Source organism: Amphiprion ocellaris, chromosome 4 (genome assembly GCF_022539595.1).
Source record: "Amphiprion ocellaris isolate individual 3 ecotype Okinawa chromosome 4, ASM2253959v1, whole genome shotgun sequence".
Lineage (NCBI taxonomy): Eukaryota > Metazoa > Chordata > Actinopteri > Pomacentridae > Amphiprion > Amphiprion ocellaris.
This window is the reverse complement of record NC_072769.1, coordinates 27045213-27067834: the sequence shown is the minus strand read 5'-3', so window position 1 is coordinate 27067834 and position 22622 is coordinate 27045213. Positions and strand designations below refer to the sequence as shown.

The 22622-nt window shown below is 38.0% G+C and overlaps 1 protein-coding gene across 6 annotated transcripts in view; it reads right to left on the bottom strand.

Moving 5' to 3' along the window:
* Positions 1 to 693: 693 nt before the first annotated feature.
* trim2a (tripartite motif containing 2a) overlaps positions 694 to 22622 on the bottom strand; it is a 40914-nt gene continuing 18985 nt past the window's right edge. For 2 of the 6 annotated variants that reach the window (XM_023293535.3, XM_023293534.3), the window contains exons 2-12: positions 18149 to 18321; positions 14182 to 14419; positions 11917 to 12068; positions 11572 to 11752; positions 7683 to 8406; positions 6726 to 6829; positions 6420 to 6587; positions 4883 to 5063; positions 4396 to 4466; positions 3513 to 3653; positions 694 to 2235 (exon numbers count right to left, since the gene is read on the bottom strand). In XM_023293535.3, coding sequence (XP_023149303.1) covers positions 2083 to 2235; positions 3513 to 3653; positions 4396 to 4466; positions 4883 to 5063; positions 6420 to 6587; positions 6726 to 6829; positions 7683 to 8406; positions 11572 to 11752; positions 11917 to 12068; positions 14182 to 14419; positions 18149 to 18282 — 2247 coding nt within the window. In that variant the 5' untranslated portion in view covers positions 18283 to 18321 and the 3' untranslated portion in view covers positions 694 to 2082. Of the gene's footprint in view, positions 2236 to 3512; positions 3654 to 4395; positions 4467 to 4882; positions 5064 to 6419; positions 6588 to 6725; positions 6830 to 7682; positions 8407 to 11571; positions 11753 to 11916; positions 12069 to 14181; positions 14420 to 18148; positions 18322 to 20992; positions 21322 to 21349; positions 21720 to 22622 lie in introns of those variants that run through there. The other 4 variants (XM_023293536.3, XM_023293538.3, XM_023293537.3 and 1 more) reach the window with 4 other exon arrangements.

Here is a 22622-nt window from a genome sequence, read left to right as displayed (position 1 = left end):
GTGTTGATTGTAAACACTCCTGAATATCACATATCTCAATACTGAAAGATATGGCATGTAAAAACAATATGTTTTTCACTTTTAGGAGTTTTTCATATTGTATTCATATTGTAAATTTTATTACTATTATTACTGCTATTTTATTATTATTTTATTACTATTACTATGTCTATTGCTACATAAGCTGCTCTAACAACGCGAATTCCCCCTGGCGTGGGGAGAAATAAAGGACTATCTCATCTCTTTTCATTTTTATGGATTATTTCTGACTGTTCCTGAAGGAAACATTACTTCTGATGGGAGGAGTTAAGTTATCTGACTTCGCTTCCTGATCATGTGACGCCCTCTGCTGTCTAATAAAACACACTGCTCACGTATGGGAGCTGCAGAAACTGAGCAAGAGAAGCTTCTATAGGCAAGAAAACGTATTTGATTTCTTCAAGTCTTAAACTGTAATGTGAAGAAGTTATCAGTTAATATTTTGCAGTGTATGCATGTAGTTTTTTTTATCTGCAGTGTTTACTAATAAGGGTAAAACAGTGTTCCTGTGCTCATAAACAGGTTTCAAAAACTTTTCTGACATGATCAGTGAGAGTGATGCTACTAATGTAAAATCTAAATTAACATTGTGATATTTTGTGGTTTATTTTCAGTTTATTGCAGCACATGCACAACAAAAAGCCCAACACAATATTCTTTCCTATGGGCACTTTAATTCCATTTGGCATTACAAATATAAACAAGACAATGGAAAACAAGTATTTTTTTACAGGATTGTGTAGAAAATGGATGACCAAATTAAGGATGACAAATAATGATAACTGTGTGCTTGAAGACAATGTCTGAACAAGGCTCAACAACACACACTTCAACTGCTGAACTACATCTGTCTTGTTGTTTTTGTGAAGATAGACAAACGATTTTTGCTAAAATACAACCTGTTAGTAGTTCTACATTTTGTTTTTAAGACATAAGAGCACATGGAGATGAGTGAATGTGATCACAGGCCTGATGCTGTTAAATTAAACCTTTCAGATGCAACCTACTGAGTTTATTTTTCAAAGTCTGCAAGAAATTCTAAGTCGTTTGCACACAGTCACATCAGATTGCAAGTTGAAATGTTAAGAGGTTTCATACACACTCAAACACACAGGTGCATACACGCCTACATGGCAGAAGTGAGCACATCGGATGGCTTAATTAATCACAATCACACTTGTCTCACAAACACACACTATGTGGCTCTGTAAAACCAATTAAGTCACCAGCTCTGTAATTTAGAATGACGACATACATATAGATAGAAGTATTGTAATTGAACCAGTGCCTCCATTTAAAGTCTCACGTGGTGTTTTATATATTGTGCACAGTAGCTCTTCAGGTGTTTGTTAGTAAAAACAGCATGCAGAGAGTTGTCTAATCATGCTCGAAAATACCCCGCTACCTACATCAGGTGAAATACTTTTCTCTTATAGTGAACAGGCAAAATGTGAGGACTCTTAAGGGCTTTTAAAGGAAGCTTAAGTTATTGTCACTATGAATGGATTTCCATTATTTCTCAGGTAACTAAGGTACTACTTTCTTTAATTTCAAACTCACATAACACAGTGTCCAGCCAGTGTTCTTCAGGAACAAGTGCAATAGTGTTATTTTCCAGTTTTCTGCCAAGTGATGAGAAATCAAAGGTCTACCGTATGTACAATATTAAAGCTTCATTTCTGAAATGAGCACAGTTAGGATGGAATGTGAACAAGGTTCTGAGTGACTCTTCAAAGCACCAGTGAGCAGCAGCAGCCGTCTGAACGCCAGAAATCCTCTCGCTTCACCGCAAATAATTCTCCGTCATCTCTTCAGCATCCGAATATGTGGAAGGACAGGATGACACAATGACAGCACGATTCGAGGATGAATGGGTGAGTGGACGAGTGCAAAATCTGCCAGTCGATCCATCCTAGCGTGTGTGTGAGTGTGTGTGTATATATATATATATATATATATATATATATATATATATATATATATATATATATATATATATATATATATATACACTGTACAGGTTGTGCGTAGAGAACAGAATGGCTACTGCAGGTAGCGATAGACTTTGAAGCAATGGTTGCCAGAATCAGCAACAACAACATGTCCGTCAGAGGTGAGCGCCAGTCCCTGTGGGCCATACAGCGGGTCAGCCGATGTGTTGATGTAAGACAGGAATGACCCGCTGCCATCAAACACCTGAATGAAAGAAATACCATCAGTGTTGCATTTACATTTGTATTACAAGGATGCATAACGGTCATTCAGAACTGGAGGACATTTTACATCCCACCCATCAAATTTCAAATAATCCATGTACAAAATACTAAAACATGCGGTTGTTGTGTACATTGTCCTGAGACCAAATCTAAAAAAAAAAAGCTAGGAGAAAAGAATATTTGAAAATATTCCACCTCCCTGATGACCAAATTGAATTTAAAATAAAATAGTTAAAATGAAATTTAAATATCCTTTTTTGGTTTTATTTTTTCCTCATCGGTGTCTCTTGTAATTGTGGCAACATTTTTTTTAATCAACATAATATTTTAAATAATAATTATTATGCATGGAGCGTGTGTCCCACAACAACCCTGTTAGCATAACCTTTTTAGCTGGTAGAAGAAGAAGAAAACAGTGAATCACATGAAACCCTAGAATTAACATCATCAAACAGTTTTCCAAAAGAATGTGTAGAGCAAAGCTATGTCCTCTCTTCAATTTTTCATGTTTTCATAACATTGTCAGCCTTGATTGAATGTGTCGCTCTACCTCATGCAACCCTGTTACTGTGATTAGAGTAGGTTTAGCAAACAACAAATAAAACATGGAACAAAAATGGAACCACTGATGTGTAAGCTGAGCCAATCAAGCCTTTCATAGTTTATTAGGGGGCAGACTTTATACGTTTTTTACTTCTTTCTGCCACCCTTTGACTCAAATATTTTTTTGTATATGTATTTGTGTTGTATTTGTTTTTGGTGAATGAATGAAATAAATGAAGAAAAGAAAGCAAGAAAAAGTTTATTACCTACTATTGATGAATATGTAGCAGAAAATTGTAAAAGAGTATTTTGCAAAAATTTTGACGCCTACATGTCGTCCAATTCTGTAATGATCCTGATGCATATTTAGATCTGAGGGAAAAAATGTGGCATGTACAATTAAGGCAGAAGCAAGAGTAGCATCTTAAAATGTATTTATTTTCATATCAAGTTTAGACTCAAATGTGTAAATTTGACTGTTTCTGTACATAATCACTGGATATTATGGCGTAAAATAAAAATAAAGCATGGCAATAGAAGCAAATGATATAAAAGCAAACTAAATCTCTGATATTAGGTCTGCAAGATATAGTAATTAACCATAAATATAGACTGTATACTATAAATCAAACACCAGTGAATTCTGCAGGGGAGTACACTCTACATATTTTAGTCTTCTCTTTAGATTTGAGGTGTTTTCTCTTTTGCACTAACCTGTATCCTGCTGTTGCCCCAGTCTGCTACTATAATGTTTCCGTTGACGTCCACCGCGACTCCAGTTGGGGCATTAAACTGGCCGTTGCCTTCGCCATTAGAACCAAACTTGAGCAGGAATTCCCCTTCTGTGTTGAACACCTACATTTTCAAAGCGGTAACAGATAAAAGGTAACATAAAAATTGCTGAAAGAAAATCAAAATGTAACAAAACATTGCACCCTTAGTATGCAAAGAGTTAGTAAAATAATAACATACACTAAAAACTGCACCAACACCTCTTTAGACTGCTACTAAAAACTACCAAATGAGAATTCAGTATGTGTACTCAACTTCAGACCTTTTATTTTCTTAATTGTCTCGAAATAATGAGAAAAAAGGCCATATCTGGAAGTGAAACTGCTTATCGGTCTTTTGAGAATGTGAAAATGGATGGATTGGTATTCCAAAACACGTTAATGCAAATTTTTTTTTAGTCTAGCCCTTTCACTAAAGCTGAAAGTATACAGTTCAATGATGCCTTGATTGCTTCATTTTGAATCCACTGATGTTTTTTTCCATTAAAAAGTTCACTTATCCACATATTTAAGAAATCTTAATCTTCTCTTTTTTTCAGACTTCATACTGTTAATTTAAAAACTGAAAATGATAGTTTCCACAATAATTGTGGACATTGAGGTATTAAACTGAGATTTAAGGCGAACTCAGACAAACTTTCCCCCTTTGAAAGGTCAATATGAGCCTTCCAGCGTCAAACAACCAAGTAGTGAACACATTTAACTGGAGGTCCTTTAAAGCTTGTGTATGTGAAAGACAACTATTGTACATATCGCAATTTTTTGTTATTAAAAGCTGACTAACTGCCATCCAGAATTGCACTTACTTTGACTGAGTGGTTGTGGAAGTCGGTCACAATGATTTCATTGTTGTTGTTGACAGCAGCAAAGTGAGGGCCTGGATAGAATGGAATATATGAGAAAGGGTTTCAGATGTGTCATTTGTCAAATTCGGCTGATTTCAGCAAACTTTTGGATGGCAGATGTTAATGGAAAACATGCAGCTTAACAGTTTGATGCAGTAAAACAGAAAAAAAATCCTGTTAAGTTTATTGCACTTAAATATACTGAGAAAAAGATTGCACTAAGATACACTTAGCACAATCAACAGAACAACATGTGGTTTAAGGACACTTTACAAGTTATGTCTACATTCGTGACCTATTTAGGAGCTCCTATTTTATCTGTAAATGTCAGAAAACTCCACGGCAACATGGCGTCTTTATGGTTCCTGCTTTGGCAAACGTCTTCATTCCACATGCGGGTGTGAGCTGGTTGGAGATAGATTGTAGGGGGAGCAGTGCACAGTATTACCATTGAGTGTACCTGCAAACTGCCTGTCACCGTTGCCGCGGTTACCGAACTTGGTGACCAGCTTGCCGTTGACCTGGAAGATGAAAACGCAGCAGGCCTTGTTGTCCACCACGATGATGTGTCCGTTTCTGTCCACAGACACACCTTTGGGGCCCATCAGCTTCCCCGAGCCGATCTTATTCTAGAGAATCAACAGACATCACGTCAATATTAGTGTTTGTTTATTAGATTAGTGACTGGTACACAGTCCCCAAAGGATCGTACACCAAACTAGTGCTCATATCTTGTCCTTTGTGTGATTTACAGTTAAATAGTGCAAAATAAAACCACCCATGACAACAAACACAAACGCTTCATTCACAGTCTTAAAGAGAAGATTCCATTCAGTGATGAGCCACATGCTGCGGGAATATCTTACATTTCACTATTGCAACTCTGCTGTAACTTAACTGAGGAAGTAGGACAGCCTCTACATATTATGCAAAATGTAAAGCTATTTATTTATTTATTCTGCACAAGGAGACTGAGAGGAGAGGTCAAAATCAGCGCAAGTTCATCTCCATAAATTTGTAAATGAGGCTAAAGATCATCTGTTTTGCTCTTTGAATCATTAAAAAATCTACTTAAATTCTTCCACAGTTGTAAGGGTCTTTTAAAAAAGTGGTGCAGTGGTGATACTGAGGCAATAAAACATTTAATATCAGTATTTATAGCTTCTATCTACTTGCTATTAATGCCAACTTTGTTAAAACATGGGACAGGGCAACATAAGCGTGTTTACATGTGGAATTTTGTTTTTCTTTCTATTTATTACTTTTTTAAGTCATGCATATTGCATATTTGTCTTTTTTAAGTGCACTATGGGGAGATGGTCCCACTAATTTCGTTGTACAATTTTTGTGTACAGTGACAAGAAAAGCACTCAGAGAGTACAGTCCTCTACCAAGGCTGTTCATTCCTCAATTTGGGCATTCAGAAATCACGGCAACAAAAAATCTGGCCATTTAATATAGATCTACCCACAAACTAACTAACTAAATAAATAATTACCTTGTGGTGAGCACAGGCGTGTGTTATGCATGCGTACGAAATGTATAGATGCCGATTTGCGTGACCGAATATGTAGCGGGCGTCAGGAATTGATACAGACAGCTGACATAGCCTTCACTCATTGTCATAGTTAGAGTGACGCCGTGCCGCAATCCCGCAATGATACGGAAATACTTCACAAATCTGTGGATCCAGACTATAAGCCGCATCACTTCCAAAATTTTATGAGGTGGTCATTGTGTCATTTCTGAGCTTCCCTGAAAATTTCATCCAAATCTGTTGGTCCATTTTTGAGCAATGTTGCTAACAGACAAACAGACAGACAAATGTATGCCGATTGTCGATTTATTACTCCTGGCAGAGTAGTAAATGGTATTCTATTCTATTTTATTGTATTTTATTATTGTTTTGAGTGAAATCACAATTAAATTACTTTGCACAGTCTGAGTATAGAATAAAGATAAGAAGTGATAAAAGCCAGACTTACCTTAAACTTGCCCTCACTTGAAAAGATGCTGACCCATTTGTTATCATAGTCAGCGATGATGATGTCACCATTTGGGTGGACGGCGACGCCTGTCGGCCGTTGCAGCTGACCCGGAGTCCTGCCCCGGACGCCAAAACGACTTTTGAACTGGCCGTCGTTTGAAAAAATCTGCATAACGCAAAACACAACAACAAAAAAAGATGTTTCAAGAATATGACAAATAGACTGAGTATGTGTACATCGCAGCGCTGCAACAGTGACCTCTTGATAAAGTGCAGCATCGTCAGTGTACAAAGTCATTTTTACCTGGACACACTGGTTGTTGCTGTCTGCGATCAGCACCTTTCCCAGAGAGGATGCAGCCACTCCCTGGAGATTAGTGAACTCCCCTTTGTTTCTCCCTTTTGTGCCTGTAGGACATGAAATACAGTCATGTTTATACTGAAATTAATTATGTGACTTTGTGGTTTTGGAGTAAAGGTCAAGCTGTCACTTTCAACATCCTTTTTATTGAGTTATCTGCAGAGTGGTACTGTATGTAATGAAGTTACGCTTCTAAATCAAGATTTAAAAATGACATAACGCTCCATTTTTGCACTCATGGTGCTACTATAATCGTTTTGTTTGTTTTGAGTACTTAAAACCATTTATACAGCATATTATGCAAATATAGAGATCTATAGGTCTTACTGATTCATTGTTTTCATTTTTTAACATTTGGTTATAATATATTTAGCCTACAGACTAGTAGCACATTTGTGAAAAAATGTCCATCAATACCTATTTTGTTTGACCAAAAATTCAAACCTTAACCACATCCGATTCACAGTGATGAAAAAACTGAGAAAGCCAAGAAACTATTACATTTGAGAAGCTGAACAAATGGCAAATGTTTGGATTATTTTTGTTGACAAATCCCTTAATTGATATAGAAACACGTAATTAGAATATGAGTGTCAAGCTAGGTTTGAAAAAGGTCATTTGAGTGAATTCGACATCAGGCAGATTTAAAAGTGCTGCTCTACTGACTTCAACTATGTATTGTTTGAAATTCATGAACAGAAGCACAACTGCCATATCTGAAATTGACACAAACATAATACTTTACACAATAGCTTAGGATAAGAAAAAAGATGCACATCTTTCTACAGTCCTCTTTTTCATTTAACATCACTGAAAACTTATAAAATAACTGCATTTCAGCTGCTACAGGAAAAGTACTGAGGTGTGATGTTCCTCCTGCTGGTGAAACGTCGTTCTTACCGATTCTGAAGATGAGGTCGTCCTCGATGGGGTTCTCTTTCCTCCTCCCAGTGCTGTACATGCTGGCCGGCCTCTTGATGGCCTTCTGCTTGATGTGTCCACTGCCTGGAGACTTCAGCCTCTTCTTAACGCCATCTGAAGTTGGTGACACATCTATGGATTTGGTGGCTTTTATCTTAAAGGGGCTTCCTTTGATGTGTTGGTCGTACAAGCGCAGTGACAAATTAAAAGTGCCCTCCTTAGGGGCTGTGAACAGGTACTCGTATGTGCCATTCTTGCTGTCCAGTATCTCTCCGTCACCTTTGCTGCCATCAGGTGAGGAGATTTCAGCGGTGATGACGGCGTTGCCCATCTTGCACAGCTCTCCGTCTTTGTCCTTCGTGGTTATAGTGATGGATGTGGGGACGCCCACCACGCATTGTCGTAACCCTTCGCCTGTAGCTACAGTCTCCGAGGCCACGGCGTTGGTGGTGACGATGGTACCCAGGTTGTGGATGGACTTCTTGAGTCCTTCCGTCTCCACCAGGAAGTCCAGCTGGTCGTTCTCTCCGGGCTGCAGAGGAAGCTCCTGGCTGGCCAGCTCCATGAGACGCTCGCCCATCTGCTTCTTCACCAACAGCACCTCGGCCTCGGTGCCGTGGCTCAGCGCCTGCTCCGTGAAGTTACAGCTGCTGTTGATGCCCTCCTGGCCCTGCAGCAGAGTGTCCAGCTGGGCCTGCAGCACCTACACAGGGAAACACCAGGGGGCAGCAGGGAGTCACTGCGCTGAGCTCTTACCCAGTGTCTTACAAAACTTTTTCCTTTATTCTGTTCCAATGCCTAGTTTAGGTACCAGTGCATTTTCTGCACCAACCAGCTTCAACATCTCATTAGGTAAGATAAGATGTCACTTTAGGAATCCCAGTGTGGAAATTTGCATTATTACAGCAGCAAATATTGCTCAAAAATTCTAGAAATGTAATATAAAACATAAATAAACCAAAATATGCATAAGTACTAGCTCTAAAAGTAACATTAGTGCACATATCAGTGGTATTGCACAATTTATTTTATTTTGCTAAACAGAAATACTGATGGAGTATTATTACTGCACAGATCGTACCTAAGTATAAAACTTGTAACTCTGTAAGTGGAAAAGTGAAGAAGGATTTCCTCTTCCAGATCAATACCAATGTAAAAATAAAGATTATGACATCTAAGTATTGAGGAACTCTTAGCTCATCATAAGATATTGTTATGATTCCAAATGTGTCCACCAACAAAAATGTGCTTGCAGACGTACAGTGTGGCAGCTTTACTGCAGTGACTGACCATAAAAACAAATAAATGTCAGTTAGTTGTAGCTGCCTCATCCTGTGTTGACTCACAATGGAATACAGCTTTATTGTCAGCTTCGACTGACTCTCATTCTGCATACTTGACAACTTTGTTGTACAGTTACCAACACAATTCAATTATGACCCTTAAACCCAAGCTAATACACTGAAATAGCACAAATAAGTGAAATTACTGTTACAATTCCAGTGATGTTATTTGTTGGTATTCCATTGTTATTTCTGCTAATTTCTCTTATTTTCTGTAGAGTTTTCCATTGCCATACAGTCCATTTCATATCCTGCATCTATATATGTTCAAATCAAATGGCTATTTTAACCCCCTGAACTCCAAGGAGTTTATTTATTTCTTTATTTATACACATATTTTTTCTATTTTCATTCCACTTTTTTTCAGCAACAATCAGAAACAATATTAAAAAGGCTTGTGTGCCATCGTCTAGCTTGTAGATGTGACATAAACATCACCGAGTCGTGCTGCAACACGTCTGAGAACCAGTTTGATAGAAAGTTTCATTTTTTCTATCTTGAATCATAGCTGAATATACTGAATTCTTTCCAGCTTTTTGAATTTTTATTATTACTTTTTTAAACACATCAACTCAATAAAAAGGGATTGAAAACTCTCAGCAAGTGGTGAGGTGCTTTAACAAAGACTGACATTACAATATTCTTGATTTAATTTCCAGGTTGAAAGTGATTCCTCAAAGGGAGGAGAGTCGTCTGCACATTCTTACATTTAAAAGCTAGGTGAAAATACAGTTTGAAATGCTGGATAAACATGGAGCAATGATTATCATGGACATGCATTGTGATTGTATTATCGGTCTGAAATAACTTTTTCCACGTAACTGGAGTTAATTTGGGCAACATATAAATGAATATAAATAACCTATGTGTCCATTAGGTATGAACTAATACAATATAATCTTAATGTGACTTGGTTATTTAATTGCTATATATAAATTATCCATGCATTAGTGACACATCTCTTTATTGTGTGTCTTCTAACCTTAATGTAAAGTGTCACCATCTTAATCAACAATACACAAGTTGTGTTTAAATAATTAAACCTCCCAGTGTGCTACAGGACACTTCAGGGGCTATAATATAGAGAATTTCTACACTCACTGAAGCACAGCAGCAAACTCACCCGCATCTGGCCATCACTATCCTCTTCTTCTCCAAAAGAAGAGGCCATTTAGCGTTTTATTCTCAACCTGGAGTCAGATGTTTCATCCAAACACCTTCAGCTACCGGTTAACTCCCTGTCAGCTGATTCACCAAAAAACACGTACACGGTGTAAGAACAGAGCTCCAGAGTAGCAGGATATAGTGTTCGCAGCATGATACTGTATTCGCTCACTGCACATGACACACCCAAATCAGCCCCGCACTGGCAGTACACTGGCTCCATCTAGCTACAGCAGTAAAAGTCACATATCTGACTTCCCCCACCCCTCTGGGCTGCAGTGTTTTGACTGCACACCAGCCACTGAATGGTAAATCATTAGCAACCCATGTGATGAAGCTGCCCGAGGGAATGGCAGCAGGCTCTTAACTCATCCGACTGATTGGTTGTCTGGTCGGGGAGGTGCAGCAGTTCCACCGACCCCCATCTTTCTACCGGTTAATCGCCAAACAGGCCAGCTGAGACCCATCAGCAAAAACAAGCCCGATGAGTCGAGGTTAAAGGCTTCCCAGGAATAGATTACAAGGAGGTCAGTGTTGCATTCATTTTACAGTTACACTATGAATTCTTTCCTGTGTTTACTCCAAAAACTGGGTAATATACAGTACTTAACAAATGTATTAGACCACCTGTCACAAAAACGAGAAAACACAAATGTTTTAGAAATCTTTGTTGTTATTTATTAGGAAAATAACTGAGTTCCCTTTGCTTCACCATTTTGAAAAGGAGTGACGAAGTTCAAACTGAATTCACGTTTTTAAACCCAATTTTTAGCCAACACATTGAAACTGTGAGAGAAGTCAGAATTTAATCAACATACAATCACCAAAACTAATTTTTCTGTTCAGGAATGCGAGCAAATAACTCTAATTTGGCAGCTCAGTCAAAAAAACAATAATATTGTTTTTTTTCTGCAGTAAATTTGAAAACTCACAGATTTTAGATATTTCTATTTCAGCATTAAAGACATCATTTGGATTAAAAACCTTGCACATACTGGCAGATTAAGCATTACAGAAACATGGAAACACATTTTGATCAGCAATACTGTTAATTTAGGATAGCAGTGGCAAGCAGCTTACACTGGGTGGTCTAATAAATGTGTTAAGCACTGTAGCTCCTCTAAGAGCTGGATGATCTGCACTTATACAGATCATCCTTAGTGGTGCTCAAAGCACTTCACAGTGTGTTTGTCAGTCACCCATTCACACACCAATGGCGACAGAACTTCCATGCAAGGCGCAATTTAGGGTTTAGTGTCTTGGGGATGGAACCAAATAATGACTGCAACGCTGGTTCAAAAAACTCAAACAATAAGGGTAAAGTCTCAGTCAACACATAACATTGAAACTAGGCTCTTTACCTTCTGCTTGAGGCCGTAGTTGACCTCCAGCTCCATCAGTAAAACACTCTTGCGGACATTGAGGGTCTTCTGTAGCTCGTCAAATGTAGAGTGGATGCCGTCCTCGATGGAGCTCTTCTGATTGGTCAGCTGCTGCAGGATCTCCGACAGCGTGTGCAGGGCCGAGTCAATCTCTGGCAACCTGGAAGCAATGAGGAAAACCGAGGAGAAAACGTCCATGAAGCGCATGAAGGGAGTCATATGAGTGTGAAAATAAAGGAGGATTGTGGTCGCCTCGCTTATGTCATTGTGGTCGTTACTTGGGAGCATAATTGCAGAGATGTCTACATAATGCTGCTGTTGTACCTCTTCTTGACAGCATCGAGCTGGTCCTGTAACGAGGCCTTGTGTTGTTCCACTACGTCTTTGAGAGGCACAGTCGGGTGTTCTCCGTGTTCACCACTCGTACACTCCTGACACATGGCCGTCTCACATGGAGGACAGTAAAACTCCATGACCTAAAAGACAGGAAGATAAAGATTAGTGCTTAAAAATGGGTCACCAAAACTATTTAGTCACATTAGCACTGTGGTCAGGTTGTTCACTGCTTCACTCCAGACTGAAATATCTCAACTAATACAGTGCTGTGAAAAAGTTTTTCTTTACCAAAATCTTCTATTTTTACATATTTCTCACACATAAATGTTCCAGATCATCAATATTTATATTTATTTAATATTAGACAGAGATAACCCACAAAACACAATGCAGTTTTTAAATGATCTTTTATTGAAAACCTGCATCACCCCTGTGAAAAAGTAATTGCCCCCCTGACCTTAACAACTGGTTGGTTCCTTGGCAGCAACAACTGCAGTTAAATGTTTGTTCCAGCTTGTGATCAGTCTTTTACATCACCATGGAGGAATTCTGGTCCACTCTTCTCTCCAAAATAGTTTTAATTCAGTCACATTAGATGGTTTTCCAGCTTGAACTGTCCTTTTAAGGTCTTGTCACAGAATCTCATTTAGATTCAAGTCCAGACTTTGACTCGGCCACTCCAGAACCTTCATTTAGTTCTTTTTGAGCCACTCAGAGGTGGATTTGTTTGTGTGCTTTGGGTCATTGTCTTGTTGCATAAATTTTAGTGTTGAGCTTTAGGTCATGAACTGATGGTGGATTTTCTCCAGGAGGATTTTCTGATAGAGAGCAGAATTCATGGCTCCATCAGTGATGACAAGTCATCCAGGTCCTCCAACCATCACACTACCACCACCATGTTTCACTGCTGGTATCATGTTCTTCTTGTGGAATGCAGTATTAGATTTACTCCAGATGTAACGGAACCATGTCTTCCAGAAAGTTCCACCTTAGACTCATCAGTCCACAGGATGTTATCCCAGAAGTCCTGGAGCTCATCAGATATATTTTTTGTAAATTTGTAAATACCAAACAAACATTAATGTTCTTTTTGGTCAGTATTGGTTTGATCCTTGCAACTCTCCCATGGATCCATTTTCTCCCAGAGTCTTCCTTATTGTAGAATCATGTAGATGAACCTTAACTGAGGCCAGTGAGGTCTGCAGATCTTTAGCTGTTCATCTGGGTTCTTTTGTGACCTCCTGGATTAGATGTTGATGCTCTTGGAGAAATGTAGTTCATTGGTCCACTATGTGGTTATACTAGCGCGTCTTTTTTGGGGTTTCCCGACCCTGTACAACATCTGGAGTGCAATCTTTCGAGACTGTAACGTTTCATGTGATGTGCAAAAGATGGAGATAATGTCTGGAAAAACTGCATCTGTACAAACCCAATAACTACAACAGATCTGAGACGACACGAGGCCTCTCCTCGCTCAGTGTTGCATCACTGCCTATAAATAAGGACCCAGATTTGTCTTGTAGTGCAAATGATTATGGAAATTAGCTTGACTCATTTGTCAGTGTTGCTCATCTTCACTACCAAGATGTTACTATTGTGTTAACATTGTAAAAGAGAGCTACATTTTTGGCTTTGTTTGGTATTTTAAATGATCCTGTAGCCCTCCATATTGTTGTATTCATATGTCTTTTATTTATGTCATTACGTAAAATTGGGAAAAAAAATATATATATTTAAAAAGAACTATTAGAGTGAACGAAAAAATTTAAAACAATCATTAAATATGCATGAAGAACTCACGTCTATAATCCAAAACTGTATAAGTAAGAGAGATGTGAGAGGTTTAAACTCCATATAAATCCATGACTGACCTACAAGCTGCCTTACAGCTCTCACTTTGTAGATATTTATGCGTTAATTAACAATTAACCACCTCCCACACATAATATCCCTATTCATGTGTAATATTATTATGGTCATTTCACTTCTGTTTCCAAACCAACAAGTGCAAAATAACTTCTGTACACCACAAAATATGAGCAATTTACTTTCTCAGGGTGTTTATTTTTAACCCTTTTTTTATACAAAATGCTGTTTTTATAATGTTTTTTTTTAATTTATTGCTGCTGCTCTTATGTTTTTCATTATTTTATTAGACCTTTTCCTGCATACAAAGCTGTACCTGTACTGTAGTGTACTCTATTCTACTACATGTTAGTATTTGCATGTAAAATCAGGTGACGGTGTTCTTACGCTGCCTCCATGGTTGGGGCAGGAGAGCAGCTGGCCCGTCGCCACCGTGGTGATGTTGTTGAGAGCGGCGGCCTCCTGGCTGCAGCTGTCCGGCGCCCGTTGCAGCACGTCCATCAGATTGGTGATGAAGAAGTTGTTCTGCAACGCCGCCACACCTTTCTCCGGCAGGATGGAGGTCTGGCGGCACACGGGGCACGACAGGGTGAGGCTGTGGGCCGGGATGTAATTCTGCAGGCACCTGGAGGACGACAGGTGACCTGTTAAAAGACTGCGGCTCAAAAAATATACCAGAATCATGCACTAAATGAGGTTAAAGGAACACTATGCAGAGAGATTAAAGTATTTTGTGAAGAGGTCAGAGCCACATGTGAGAAGGTTATTTGAAAATTAGTTATTTCTACCTATTGTGTATCCAAAAGAACACAACTATAACCAAAAAGAACAAATATTGATGAACCTCACCTTTGTAAATGCTACAAAGGTGGAATGAAATTCACAGATGAACCATGATAAGCTAGATGAAACAGATGAGCCTCCTACTGGAGAGATTAATTTATATAATGAAGGAAAAACAAAAAGAAAATGGGGACGTTGGGGGACCAAAGTATGTGACGAACAAACATAGAGACTTTTACTGGCAATTCATTTTGTTGTAAGAGAGGGACAGTTCAATGTTTGTGTGTTTTATACTATTTTAGACATTAACTCGATACATTGTGTACATTTTAGAGGGAAATATTGCACTTTCTACTCCATTATATTTACTTCACAACTTCAGTATCTTCTAAGTTCAAGATTTTGCACATGATCCAAATTCTCTCCAAAAATCACAGATTAGAGAAAAACTGAAAACAGAATGTTGGTTTTTTTTTCCTCTTCCCAAAGAGTCAAATACAGTGCTGGGTGCTATCTAATTAATAATAATAGTAATTAACTTAACTACTGTACAGTTTTGAAGTATTTCTACTTGCGTATTTGCATGTTTACGCTACTTTATACGACTACATTTTAGAGGGAAACATTCTCCTTTCTAATCCACTATATTTACTTCACAGCTTCAGTTACATATATATACACACACACACACACACACACACACACACACACACACACACACACACACACACACACACACACACACACACACACACAAAAACATTTGCATTTGTATACAATTCTATACTTAAACTTGGTTACATTTTGTACAGTTTAGAGGGAAATATTGCATTATATTTACTTCACAGCTTTAGTTACTTCTAAGTACAAGATTTTGCGATGTTTTTTCTGTATGATTGATTATTAAAAAATAAGGATATTGTTCAGGAAAAACAGACTGTGGCTGAAGTCTCATGACGTGTAATCTTATTATTTCCTGTATAAACAATGCATCTTATCAGCATTCAACAAAAACATTTGCATTTTTTTATGCTACTTTTTACTTAAACTTGACTACATTTTGTACATTTTAGAGGGAAATATTGCACTTTCTGCTCCACTATATTTATTTCACAGCTTTAGTTACTTCTAAGTTCAAGATTTTGCACATTTCTTTTTGCATGACTGGTTATTAAATAATAAAGATCTTGTTGGAGGAAGAAACAGACTGTGGCTCAAGTCTCATGACGTGTAATCTTATTATTTCCTGTATACACAATGCATCTTATCAGCATTCAACACAAACATTCAAGATGACCTTTAAGTCTGAGGATCTTTCCTTTGAGGACATCTAGTGGTTGGAACGTTTACACTATGACAGCAGCGTCATACATTTTTAGTTGAGTTATTACTTTATCAGCTGAACCTGCTCACATCAGTGCAATCAAATACAATAAACTGGCCATAAATACAGCGTTTGTGAAACTTTTATTGTTCAATGTTAACAGAGAAGGTTCACACCACCACTATTATAGTCATCAGTGTATTCTGCGGTAATTGATTGTACATGTGGATCGTAATTAATGAATTCATGGAGCAACACAGACCACAGTTTTGACTGATGATGTTTTAAAAATAAAATAGAAATACACTAAATTAAGCTTAAAATATACTAAGTTAAACTTCATCCTATTAACCCTTTGTGTTAGTTTTTTTTATGTACCTTCCTACACTTGTAATACTAATAATAACAATTTTGAGTGAATACCTTGAATTATTTGGGTCACAATAACCATTTTGTGAAAGTTTAATCTTGTAGCAGTCCTACTTCTTGTTGGATGTGCTCACAAATGAGGCTTTCAACGTGCATTTTCAGCAGGTTAGTTAGTGCAGTAATGTTGTTCTGATCCCTTTATTGCACTTTAACATTAATTTAGTCGTTCTGCATTCTTTTTCACAATTGAAGTTCAGTCAAATATAATGTCGTCTGCAGTCACTAAGTATGTTAACTTAATTACTGTACAGTTCTGAAGTACTTCTACTTGAGTATTTGCATTTTTACGCATCCAAACTTTGCACATGATCCAATTTCTGACTGAAAATCAAAGATTAGAGAAAAAGTGCAGAAACTGAGAACAGATTTGCTCATCAGAATGTTGTTTTTTTCTCCTTCTTCTCCCATTAATCACCTGACGAGGATTAATGGAAGTCTAATATGTGGTATCTGCAGAAACTCAGTATGTTAATTTAATTACTGTACACTTTTGAAGTACTTCTACTTGAGTATTTATCTTTTTACGCTACTTTATACTTAAACTCAACCACATTTTAGAGCGAAATATTCTTGTTCTACTCCATTATATTTACATCACAGCTGTAGTTAATTGTAAGTTCAAGATTTTGCACATTGGATAATAACACAAGCTTTTAAAATCAACACACAGTTTATGGTTAAACCAGTTTCCCATCATTTTCACATATTACAGAAAGCACTGTGTATTTCAGACGTTTCTGAGTTGTTACCAGCTCCATCAAACAGAGATTTTTCCATCTAAACTTTGCACACTATCCAATTTCTCACCAAAAATCAAAGATAAGAGAAAAAGTGCACAAACTGAGAACAGATTTGCTTATCATTTGTCACATTAATCATCTGATGAGTGCTCAGACGTATGGTTCGTCCCTGTGGACAGTTTAAAACTACATATATTGTAGCTTAAACCAGCTCCAGCTACAACAAGCTGCTGAAAATAGCACATCAGTTACAGAAGCCAAACCAGCACTTTTACTTTAATGCTTTAAATACATTTTACTGCCAAAACTGAAGTATTATGTTACATGCAGGACAGTATCGTTGTTTCTTGTGCTGTGCATCTATTTTTCACATGAATATCTGTGATGAATTTTAATGCACTGACCTTTCAATATTCAACACGGTGATCCAATCAGATCAAATGATCGTAAAGCTTTGGGTCATTCTCTGTTTTGAATTTTATTTTTCCTGATCTTAAAAAAAGTTTTAAAAAGTATTTAGATCCTTACCTTTTTTTTTTTTATTTACATGTAATAAGTAAATATTTCTACATTGCTGTTTTGGTACATTTTTTTTTTAAAGTTAAGGATCTCAATATTTTTAAAAATGATTTTAAGATAATGAAAATCAAAACCCATGACAGAAAATGACACCAAGCTTTATGATAACTTGATCTGATGAGAGTACTGTGTTGAATAATAAAAATTTATCACCACAGCACAGAAAGAGGAAACAACTATACTGTGGAATGTAAAAGCATAATGACTCTCCAGAAGCCACCAGAGCCAAAGGACGGCCTGGCACAGTCCACAATTTGTCTTTTGTGTCAGGAACAAAGGCTGATAAACAGAGAGGATGAGGCAGCAAAGTCAACAACAGTGATGCTAAAACCCTTCTCTCTTGTCAGAATAAAGCAGCATTGATCAAATATTCTAAAGTACTGTTAGGGAGCATCTCTGTTTCACAGAAAACACATTCGCATTTACACATTTAATGCTCCACTGAACGCCTCTCTAATGAACAAAACGAACAGGATCAGTCGGAGCAGCTTCCACTCACCTCTCACAGAAGGTGTGCAGGCAGGGCAGGACTTTGGGGTTTTCGTAGCGGTCCAGACATATGCTGCAGATCAGGAACTGCTTGTCAATTTGGCGGACGACGGGACTGGGAATAGTGGAGCCTTCACTGGCCATCCTAAAACACAGGAGTCCCTCTTCCTCTTACCCTGCACCCTGCAGAGGGACACACGGGGTTTTAAGGACAGAACAAAAGGGTGGATGATCAAAAGCACAGCGATGACAACACAGTGAGTGTAAAGATCAGAGTGGGAGGCTGAAGGCAAAATGACTTCTTCCTTCCATCCTCTCACTGAGAGAGGAAACACAGCAATCAGTGCCATTCAATCCTGCAAACAATGAAGTATTAAGAGTAGAAACAGTGGCTGTGAATGTCCAATCACTCAGAAGGAGGAAAAACAGCTGATAGCAGGTCAGCAGCATAACCTAATTAATATCTAATTAAATCTTCTGATCAACACTGATCAGTTAGAAGGACAAGGAGAAGGTCTCAAAGGGAATCTCAAAGTTCATTCTTGATCTTTGGGAACAGCATTTAACCATAAGCTCCATTCAGCTTCACAATCTGCCTCAGCAGATGGACTTAATAAGATGATGTAATGTTCAGATTTCCATTAATCTGCAACTTGGCCCATAAAATTACTTCTAAAATGTGGATTTATGGTTTTGGAAGCAGCAGATGGGGAATAATCTCCAAGAAAAAGAAACAAAACAGTGACTAAATGGACCACTTTTTTTTTTTTTTTGGTCTAATTCTCTGTATTTCTAGCAATAGTCAGTCAGTCCAAACTCCTTTTGGCTTGTAATCATTCAAAATGAAGCCATGTTTCCTAATAGATCCTGGTCACAGGTGCATGTTTACATGATTTCAAGCAATTCAGCCAAACCAAATGTGGATAAATGTCCTCAGGAAGCCAGACAGCAAGCTGCACCAAAACTGACATATTAACAGCAATGATCCATTTGTTTTTGGGAACTTATTTAACTGCACATTTATCCTAAATGCAGCAAATTTGGAGATTTTTTTCCCCTGTCAGGATCCCTAACTGGTTAAAGAAGAATTGGGCAGTAAAAGCTGATATTGGTTTATAGCTTTACACTGGATCCAAATCCCACATTTCTCAGTAAAAGTTCTCCATTTAACCAGAACATCCTCTTCCAAATGTGATTTTGTTGTTCTTTATTCTCTTTCACCTGATTTAGCTGAGAAGTGATTGGCTGAAGTCTCCCATCACAGGACAGATTTTCTAAAGGCTGAAAAAAGAGCTGAGAGGAGGTGATGGATCCAGATCACATGAATTATAACATGCTGAAGGATTTTTAAGAATTTTTCTGTCCAATGATGCCAAAAAATCAAGAATTAAATAAAAAATACTGCCTACTCCAGCTTCAATCCGGCCTGTGACCAAAAAGTGATGCTACTTCTTCATACCGTTTAATGAATGCTTATGTTTAGATTTTTAGGACATATTTATCTTATCCTGTTTATGTTTTTAGGTGATATTTTTCTACTCAAGTTTATATTTTTAAGTCTTTTTGTCATATTTTTATATTTATGTTTATATTTTTAGGACATATTTTTCTAATTATGTTTATGTTTGTAGGTCACAATTTTCTTCTTATGTTTATATTTCTAGGACATATTTTTCCACTAAAATTTATATTTTTAGGACATATTTTTCCATTACTATTTATATTTTTGGTAATACTTTTCTACTCATGTCTATATTTTTAGGACATATTTTTCTAATTATGTTTATATTTTTAGGTCACATTTTTCTACTTATGTTTATATTTTTTGGACATATTTTTCCACTAATATTTATATCTTTAGGTAATATTTTTCTACTTCTGTTAATATTTTGAGGACATATTTTTTTACTTATGTTTCCATTTTTAAGACATATTTTTCTACTTATGTTTATATTTTTAGGTCTTATTTTTGTACTGTTTATATTTCTGACTTGGGAGTAACTATAACAGAATCAGTTTCCCCTCAGGGATAAATAAAGTATTTGTGATTCTTGTTCTCTTTTATATGAATCATGATGTTATGCTACATATTTTTCATACGATCCCATGGAGGGTTTCCGTCTGCAGTGAAGCAGTTGGAACTTTGCTGCGTGTTTGTTATAAAATGCACTTTAAGTGATAAATATTTGATTACAAAGTGAAAGCAAAGCATTCAGCCTTCAGCACACATTAGTGAGAAGCAGAACACTAAAAATACCAACATGAAACAGAATTGAATATTTGCACTGATTCTGCATCAGTTCAACGTTGTCCTTTATTTGAAACATCTCGTCCCTGCAAGGTTTCCTCTGCGTGATATTCCTGTATCTGGCAGCTAACTTAGAAAGTGTGTCAGTGCTTTTATTGTCTCTTCACATTGAAGACAGGCACAGAAACAGGCCACCTCTGCTGCTGAGAGGAAACCCTCAGGGACTGGACTTCTTTCTACAGTGCATGCTCTTTCTCCTCGCCTCCAGTCTATTTTCTCCTCATCTGTCTCCTCCTTCCAGTACTGCCTTTGAGAGCAGATGTGTGACTACAATCTGGTGGAAAACGCAGATTAGAGGATATAAATACTGTTGGAATGAAGCCGTCACTGGATTTATTATCAAACTTTCCAATATGTCAGATGGTAAAACAGTAAAGCACTGAGCAGAACCATCTAAATCAGCTGATCTAAAAAAAAAAAAAAAAAAAATCAGAATTTTACAACTCATAAACGTGCACCCAGACACAAAATAAAAACAGTCATTTGCATCTGTCAGATTTAAATATTCTAGCACCCACAGAGCTCAAAACAGAGGCTGCAACTTACCGGCTCCACGCACCAGAATAAAGGAGATGAACAGAGCATCAAATATGTCCCTGATTATAAAACTAAGAATCCTAAATCCCGCAGACAGTCACAACAGGACAACAGAAGCAGCGCTGTGCTGACGGTGCACAAGGTCGCAGCAGCCACACAACGCTTCCCTCTTACATAATCAGATCCGCACCAGCTGAGTGGAATAATTCCTGTTGGACCGAGTCGTCCTCTAATACGCAGAGGAAGGTGCACATGACCAAGGAGAATATTATTGGAGGACTTCATAGTAAATCTAGATGATCTTCGAGCACAGATCAAGACAGCAGAGAAACATTTCAGCACAACTGTGACAATAATAAGACTCACTGTGCTGCATTCATGGACCAATCAACAGGCGTCAGACTGAAACACTGCATCCAAAAAGACAGAGCATCTTTGTGCATTAAATCCCTCACATATCAGTCGTGACGTGAAACGGTCCCTCCAGGTCTTCACAGGCAGGAAGACGCTCCTCCATGTGTTTATGGGCGTGCACACACGCGAGCAAAGTTGAGGAGGGGCGACTCAGCCGGATTGTATTTCGGTCTTTGCATCATCTTTTCCTCGTCCCTCATCACTTCCTCTCCTCCCGTCACTCGGTCATCCATTCATCTCCCTCCTTCCTCTCTGAACTAAATGCTGCCTCACTGCAGAGCAGCGAGCGTGTGCAGCATTGGGAGTGTGTGAGCTAGCATTGGCTGACGGCCGCTGATCCAACAAACGGGAGGAGAAAAAAAAAAGCACAAGGGAGCAGCAGCAGTTAAGGGTCCCCTCCTCAGCCAATAGAGATGGAGCCAAATTGATCTTTTTTCTTTTTTTTGGAGTGCATATGTGTGCAGGCTGCTGACTCACCGTGCATGCACAGACAAAACAGAAGATGAATACAGAGAATAACAAGAAAAGTGTATAGAGAGCGCAATACTCCGCCAAGGATGTTTATTCCCCCATACGGAATTGTCAGAACTACAGCATTTGTTTATTATTTATTGATGAGCAGAAATCATGGCAACATAGAATGTGGCCATTTAATATAGATGTACCCACAAACAAAATGATCTTGCGCTGAGCACAGGCGTGTTATGCATGTGTACATTATGTACGGATACTGAATTACGTGACCTAAATATGTAGCGGACAGCGGGAATTGATGGGACCCGTAAACACCCCAACAATTTAATCAATTGTTCCTTGTATCATTTCTGATGGATAAGTCCGCAGCTGTCAATTTGTAGTAGGATCACAATCATGTGATCGTCAGCAGACAGCTGACGTAGTGTTCACTTGTTGTCATAGTTACAGTGACGCCATGCCGCTATCTCACAAAGATACAGGACTCTTAAAAAAATCCGTAGATCCAGACTATAAACCACATCACTGCCAAAATCTAATCAGTTGCTCCGTGTGTCATTTCTGACCTCCCCTGAAAATTTCATCCACATCCGTTTGTCCATTTTTGAGTAATGTTGTGCACAGACAGAATAACAGATGGACAGACAAGCGTACGCCGATCGTCACATAACTCTGTCGCGTTCCTTGGTGGAGTAAAAATTAGCAACCACAAAAAACACATATACTCGTATGTACGTGCACAGATTCTGTC